Source organism: Primulina eburnea, chromosome 9 (genome assembly GCF_022965805.1).
Source record: "Primulina eburnea isolate SZY01 chromosome 9, ASM2296580v1, whole genome shotgun sequence".
Taxonomy (NCBI): Eukaryota; Viridiplantae; Streptophyta; class Magnoliopsida; order Lamiales; family Gesneriaceae; genus Primulina; species Primulina eburnea.
This window is the reverse complement of record NC_133109.1, coordinates 30,261,834-30,269,643: the sequence shown is the minus strand read 5'-3', so window position 1 is coordinate 30,269,643 and position 7,810 is coordinate 30,261,834. Positions and strand designations below refer to the sequence as shown.

General features: G+C 32.3%; 1 protein-coding gene, 1 long non-coding RNA gene and 1 other non-coding gene across 4 annotated transcripts; 1 reads left to right on the top strand and 2 right to left on the bottom strand.

Moving 5' to 3' along the window:
• Positions 1 to 1,610: 1,610 nt before the first annotated feature.
• On the bottom strand, positions 1,611 to 3,190 carry LOC140840522 (uncharacterized). Its single transcript, XR_012120013.1, has 2 exons — positions 3,045 to 3,190; positions 1,611 to 2,032 (listed from the first exon to the last, which is right to left on the bottom strand). It is a non-coding gene; the product is annotated as an uncharacterized lncRNA (long non-coding RNA).
• A 78-nt stretch (positions 3,191 to 3,268) lies between these two features.
• TRNAD-GUC (transfer RNA aspartic acid (anticodon GUC)) lies at positions 3,269 to 3,340 on the top strand. The gene has a single exon. It is a non-coding gene; the product is annotated as a tRNA-Asp (tRNA).
• Positions 3,341 to 4,305: 965 nt separating this feature from the next.
• LOC140841580 (uncharacterized) lies at positions 4,306 to 6,806 on the bottom strand. 2 transcript variants are annotated; one of them, XM_073209106.1, is made up of 8 exons: positions 6,635 to 6,806; positions 6,400 to 6,521; positions 6,234 to 6,286; positions 6,021 to 6,084; positions 5,831 to 5,873; positions 5,653 to 5,700; positions 4,672 to 4,866; positions 4,306 to 4,490 (listed from the first exon to the last, which is right to left on the bottom strand). In XM_073209106.1, exons 1-7 carry the CDS (start codon positions 6,719 to 6,721, stop codon positions 4,696 to 4,698), a joined length of 588 nt encoding a protein of 195 aa, XP_073065207.1. In that variant the 5' UTR covers positions 6,722 to 6,806; the 3' UTR covers positions 4,306 to 4,490; positions 4,672 to 4,695. The 2 variants fall into 2 exon arrangements, with proteins under 2 accessions (XP_073065207.1, XP_073065206.1); XM_073209105.1 differs by lacking the exon at positions 4,306 to 4,490 and having other exon boundaries at positions 4,557 to 4,866.
• Between the last annotated feature and the right edge of the window lie 1,004 nt (positions 6,807 to 7,810).

Below are 7,810 nucleotides of genomic sequence, written 5' to 3'. Positions count from 1 at the left end.
ATTCTTCTATAAATATCAGGTTTGAGTGTTTCATTAAAGAATTCACTATATTATTTTCAGCAGCACCCTTAGCTGCTCTCCACTTATATCCTCGGTCTCTAACTTGAACGTCGGAGGGGCTACGTCAGGACACCCTCCTGGCCCCTTTCTAATGGTTTTATTCGTGATTTCAGGCTCGAGACCATTTTGAAACCTGCGTCTGGACTAGTGACACTCGCTGGAATCAGACCCTAATTTTTCGTGAGTATCACTGCCCTCATATATGCACGCTTAAGTCGACACAAATAAATGATTAATTACTTACTGACATAATATAATAACATGTAAATCGATATTGGTAGAAGGATATTTTGTTAGATGAAAATCCATCACGGGCCGTGAAAGGTTTTGATGTTCTGGTAAGAGGAGGAATTAGAACATGTACATTGGGGATATTACCAAATCTATTCCATCTAAGTGTCTTACCATAATAACTGGTGAGTTGATTTTTACTCTGTAAAATATACCTAAAAAATAGACACTCTGAATTCATGGCTAAATAATTTTTTTAATATAAGCTTGCATTTATTAATATATCTTTTTTTAAAAAAATGAAAATATTTATATTTATTTTTATATTGTTATTAAGTTTTATTACTCATTCGAAAATAAATCATAAGATATATAATGGTGAATCGGTAATGGTTTTGCTAAAATATATTGTCACAATGCTATATTTCTCTTGGTCCAATTTAATATATTGATGATGATTTGGTTTGATAAAAATTAACGAACTACATTATCGTTTCATTAAAGAATGTAGGGGAAAAAAATCCTTCCATTTTCAATATAAATTTTAGGGGAAATTTTATTATTATAAAATTTAAATTTATCAATTTATCTAACAAATCTCATTCAGTATATTCCTAAGTTATTTATTTCTCCATCAATTGAATTGTGTTGCTAAATATTTAAATTTGAATTTTATAATCATAATTTATGAGCAAAGTGCAATTCTATTTGGTCAACTTTTAGTTCAAGAATAATGACATTTTTTACTCTCAAAAGTTCAATGATTGAATTTCTTTAACCTGCCCAAAATTTTAATATTTAAGATAGATTTTATTTTTGACCAAAGATATTTTAAAATTTTACTTCATAAATTTAAATCAACACGAAATCCAATTAGATGTTACACTAATAATTACTTGATTACGGTAAAGACAAACTTGGAGAAAAGAATTTACTAATCACACATTTGTCGGTGAAAATTTCAAATTTGGGTTTCATATTAGCAAACTATATATGTTAAAAAATAATTAAATTAAATTATCTTTAATTAAAATATGTATTTATATGTTAAAAACAACTGAAATTAGCTAATTTAATCCTCTAATTGTCATGTGTTTTGTTTTGATCATCTAACTTGTCAAGTTTGTATCTTAATCTTGTAACTTTGGTTTTTGTTAAATTTCAGTCATATTTCTCCGGAACACTAACGTGACACCGGAAAATACAAATTTTTCACTAAAAAATGTTTACGTCACATTAGAAATCGATGATGTTTATGACATCATGTCAGCAATCCGGTTAAATTGGACTAAAATCAAATTGACTATTTTCTAAAAAAAAAAAAAAAATATTACACCTTCATGATTTATAATTCCCCAGTTGATCAAGAAATTCTCTCTCTCTATACCAACCAAACAATCGACTGCCAACATATAGACTCCATCGTCATTGAGACACAAGGCAGAATCCTTGAAGAATCATATGACAAAGAAACAGAACATACGTGTACTATGCAAACTTTTAGAGTTTCAAGCTCGGTTCAGTGGAATCTTAGAGCACTCTGAGCAAGAAAAATGCCCTTTGGCAAGACAATTGCTGCAGCGAGATGATCTCGATTTCGCCTTTCCATCCAATGATGGAGTCTGATCAACAACAGGAATCAAACAGAACAAGCCCACCTTCTTTAATCAATCCAGAGCCTTTGCATCTGTAGCAGGAAATCAGCTTCAGGTCACCACATCTCTTGCACATTCCCAAAGAACTGCTAGTTAGGGAGTAATTCAAAGCATTAGAATTCATCTATATGATTAACTACAAAGTATTATTGGTTCTACCACACATCCCACGAGTTCGAGTCTTGAAGAATAAAACTCTATATTTAATTAAGTTGATCTTAGAGTAGTCTTTATTGCCTAATATTCGACCAACTTGTACTATGCTTTTTGGATATTAAATTTAGGATTTATATTCCAGATTTCAAGCTTCCTAGTCTTTGTTATCTAATATTTGATCAACTTCAATATATGCTTCAGGTATTAAATCTAGAACTAGACATCCTTAACTTCAGCGAACTCAGGATGGTTTTTATTGTATAACACTCTACCAGATTTCGAGCTAACGCACGTGTTTACACTTATAAGTTAAAACAATCCTCTTCTACAAGTTCAAGCTTATAGAAGATTTAATATCCAAAAATGCGAATCGATCGGACATTAGGCTACAAAAGCTGCCCAACAGCAACTTAATTATATACAAATGGGGTTTTGCGCTCCAAAAATATCATGTTGAACTGGTTTGCACTCCACACCAACGTAAATGTAAACATTCTTATGATTATTGTATATGTTTTGAGCGTTAAATGTAGGATATATATTCCAGATTTCAAGCTCGTACATGTGCTTAAACTTAGAACTTTCTTCTTCAACTCGCTGGAGCTTTTGAACAAATCGACTATATAAATTCATTGATCAGTTACAGAGTAAGAGCATGGCCATTTTATTTGTCCCTCTACTTCTGAAGATCGAATCATAAAAAGCCCTTCAATTTAATTCAAGATTCTAAAGTTGTACGCCTGATATTGAATCGATTTCAGCATAACAAGAACTTCGTTCTCCGCAGGTTAGCAGACGCTATCAAATCCAAAAGGAATTATACTTGACACAAAATTCAAAACTAAAGTAGTTTTTTAGCTCATCAATCAAGCTTGTAGGAAGAAAAATCTCCAAAATTCCAACTCGTAATTCAAAGAAATAAAAGGGTTTCGGGTGAAGTACCTTCTCTGGGAAGAAGCAATGGAGGAATCGATTTTAGGAGCGGAAATGGTAGCGTAAAGTATTAGAGCCCCAACAGCGTAGCCTGCAATTTCCGACGCTGTTCTGTTTTCAAACATGTTTCGTTGTTTCTTTCTTCACAGGCTTGGCATATCACTTGGAGTGCCTGAAATTTGTTCTAGTTGATAGCGTAGTAATAAATTAATTTATCAACCTCTAACATCGAAGTCGTTGTAGTATAGTGGTGAGTATTCCCGCCTGTCACGCGGGTGACCCGGGTTCGATCCCCGGCAACGGCGATATTTTTTAAAAAAATTGTGTTTATCAATGGGCCTTACAGGCCAGCCCAATGCATGTCTGGCCTATTTTATTCCAAAGCTCACGTTTGCATTGATTCTCTTCAAACTGTGTGAGCTTTATCTTTTTGTCCAAGACTTTGCCCAGATGTTTCTCATTTCGTTTCCAGGTTTCAGAAATTTTTTATTAAATTATCATCGTGATTTCTTCCATGTAATATTATTTTACCATAAGTATTTTTTTGTGAATTCTTCCATGTAATATTATTTTATCATTAGTATTTATTTGTCCTTTTCATGCATTAGTCCGTTTCATCAAAGGTTTTTACCATAAGTATTTATTTGTCTTTTTCATGCATTAGTCCGTTTCATCAACGGTTTGCTCGCAGCGTTCCGGAACGGCTGCTGTTGCGACAAAGTTCCGGAGTGAAATGGGTTTCTTACTGTAACTCTGTTAATGGAGTATTGTCGATTTTTTGGTGGTCACGACACTTTCCCCCACAAAATTTCCAATTTTAAATGTTTTTCAAAATTTATATTTTTTCCCCTCAAATCTGCAACAATCATTGGTCGACCATTGTATGAAATAATTCTACCGCCTTTAGCACTGCTTTTGTTTAATGTAATAGACAAGTCTTTAGGTTAAAAAAAAAAACTCATTTCATTTTTAAGCAAAAATACATGCTCACGATGTATTCGACACCACTTAAATTAGAAGTAAATATTTTGTAATTATTTCTAAACGGAATAACGAATCTTTGTACTTAACATTTTTAAGCAATAATTTGAATTCCGGATCGGTGAGATGGTCCTAGAGTTGAAAAGGGTATGTATGCGTTGTAAAGCTCAAGAATCTCCTCACCTTTTCATCTTGTTTATTGACTTTGAGCCAATATATATTTGATAGCATGTCGATAATTTGGTGGGTTGGATTATGACTTGAGAAGAAATGTAGCTATTTGAGATCATAGAAAGGGATTGATCCTAGAATTGAAAAATACTCGTACATGAAGAGCAACGGGGAGCCCAAAAAAATTAAAATGAGCAAGTTTTGGTGTAAACGGAATCTGGGACTGGATCCAACCTTAAATATTGGGCTTAGCCATATTGATCTGATCTTGATCCTAAAGTTTGATGAGCATATGGCACTTTCCTGCAAATCACAGATCCTCAAGGACTCAATTTCAGAGGAAAGGGATAAATTATCCTCAAGAACCCATGAAGTTAGTCGGGGAAGAAAAGTCCTCCGATTAATGGAGCCAGCGTGCATAATTTATATAAGTTGATTGATAATCTCTGTAGTCTGTATATCCTTACAAGCAGTGAACACTTGCCTTATAAATTTGTTGAAATATGTTCTAGCTGACTATGTGGGGCTCTTCGTTGTCGCTATAGTTGTCCTCATCATCTCTGCTAAATTCGGCATATTCATCTAGCGATGAGGCAGTGAATAATTCACCAGCCTTACTGTTGTCTTTGGTTGGTGTTAGCATCGGCTGAGTCGCACTTTGAGATTTCCCTTTGTTCATCTGTTGCACAGACATCGGATGAGCATAAGCTACAGAACAAAATAAACAAATATATAATGGAAGAAATTCAATCTAATCACATAAAATCCCATAAATAAGAATAAAGTTCACTACTAGAATAAATAACAATATCAAGGTTCCCATTTTGTGCTCTTCCTTTTCAGTAGCAACATGAATCCCTTCCAGTCTTGCTCTCACCACTTGAGTATCATCAGAACTTTCATCATAAATGTTTCTCTTGCTTTTCAGTAGCAACATGAATTCCTTCCAGTCTTGATCTCACCACTTGAGTATCATCAGAACTTTCATCATAAATTACATTTTACAAGTCTTTTCAGACTTCAGAGCGCTAGCATGCATGCATTATGAATGTGATACAACACACATTTCTTTCTTACATCGATTCCCAACAATCACATGATACCACTAGCACGTGCGCACATGGGCCATGGATATACATTTAAGATGTAGGTATAGATATGGTTTCTCTTAGATTTTCTAATCATGCACTAATGACAGGTCGATATCAGTCATTCGCAATATGTTTCACCAAAACCAATATCAAACTCTCACATAAAGTTGCCAAATCATGAGTGACAATAAAATCTTCATGACAGTAATAATCTCAACATATTCACAGAATGTGGAAATTGTTTCAAAAGTGTGCTTCTACTTCTATATCACGCACCACCAAGCACCCCCAAGGAAAACAACAAATATTGATAAAAATAAAATTAATAAAAGACTAGATCTTCTATTGGGATGAAACTTAAAGGATATACTTACAGTTCGAATCAAAGTTCTCCTTTCCCTCTCCCGAGCATTATTGATGGCCTATAAGCAATCAACATTCTAATAAGGCTCTAACATTACAATCAACAATCATTTTCATAAATTCACAAAAATCTAAGATAGGCAAGAAAACAAACAAAATAGGAAATTCTTATAATCAGGAAAAGCAAACCTCCTCTAGTGTCCTCTGTTCAGCTTCAACTTCAGAAATATCTCTGCAAGAGTACCCAAAAAATATCTTAAATACGCCACCTCCACCACCTTAACAATCAATTCATATAATCTTCTTCCTTTCTCGAGGAAATTCAATTCATCGAGATATTGATCTGGATAAAAAAATTGAAAAATGGGGGAAAATACACCTCCCAATTATGTGGCCAACAGGACGCGAGCACTTGGCACATACATGTTGCTCCTTAGCACAGCCTACACACATTTTCCCCCTCAGACAATCAGAACAAACCCTCTCGAGTTAAAAAGATCAAAACTTCCACACATTATGCACGTTATATTTCGTAGAATAATTGCCTTAACGCTTGATTAAATCATTTTTTCAAAAAAAAAAACTAACTAACCATTGCATAGATTGTGGTAAGCTTGTCGAACATTCCTCTTGGAACACTTCTGACTACAAATAATTCACTTAAATAAAATCAATACCCAGAAGATAATACTAAGCAGAAGAACCGCTACAGATAAAATAATTGCACGATAAAAGAAATTTTCAAATGCGAAACGTACCATTTCGAGGGTTCCATGAGAGGCTTATATTTTCCGTATTTTCTCTTCCATTCAATCTGTTCTTTACAGCGTGAGCAAACCCCTGTCACTTCTGAATACGGCCTGAAACTTCCCCCAACTTCCTGGAATCATCAATCCATAAAACAATTACATTAACAGCAACACAAATTCAATACAAATACATACATGTCTACGTTAAAAAGAGTGTGAATTTAGTATGAAAACAGATATATACGGTGGGATTAATTGTTCGGCCGGAGTTGGGCTTCCAGGCGACGCTGTTCTGGTGCTTCGGTGGACCTTTACGGATGCCTCCGCTCATCTCTAGGCGGCGCGTCGTCTCCCCAGACTAGAAATTTAGGCGTTTTATGTAGTAGCTAGTTTACTGGGCCGGATAAGTAAGGTCTAAGCCCATCTCAAATATTTGGATTAATTTTTAAACCTTCTAATTCATCTATCAACTCTTTATTCTCTTTCTCTCATATCTCATCGTCTTTCTCTCGTCTCGTCTCGTCTCTATCACTTTCTCTAATTTTTAAAATAAATCTCTATATACATTTTGTTTTTTCTTTTCATATGTTTAATTTTTGGCTGATTTTTCATTTAATAATTCTTTTATTTTAATATCTTAGAAAATTTTGAATTCAAAAACTGATTTTGTGATATTTAATTTATGATTTATACAAATAAATTTAATATTCAATAATAACAAAAGATGATCCACAAAATAATGTCTCTTAATTCTTAATAGTTGAATATACTCTCAACAAGCATGATAAAAAAATAAAATAAAATAAATTTTTTGAGTTATAATGTATAAAGAAATTTTACAATATTATGGATAAAATAATTTGTTTTCTTTGTTGTTTAAAAATTTATTATTTTTCTCTATTTTATGACTTCTACTTTTGAAATTCTACTATGAATAAAATTATAAAAAAAATTAATAAAATTATTGCAGTATATATAAAAAAAATTATAAATTTTTATTGGCTCATAAAATTAAAAATAATAGAAATTTTTTATTAAATTAAATTAAATTAAATTTTGTATTATCAAATTTTTATAAAAATTGTATATATGTATATAATGAATATGTTATATATGTCAATTAATTATTATTTCAAATATATTAATAAAATAAGATGTTATAATTAGATACAATTTTATAAAATTCTATAAAAAAAAATTTAAAAATTCTATAATAATATTGCAAAAAAATCTACATGAATCAAATAAATTTATTTGTAAATCTGTGAGATTCTATAAAAGTCAATAAAAATTTATCAAATCTAAAAAATATATCATTTAGAAAAAAGAATAGGTCTCTTGTGAGACGGTCTCACGGATTTTTATATATGAGACGGGTCAACCCTACTGATATTCATAATAAAAAGTAATACTCTTAGTA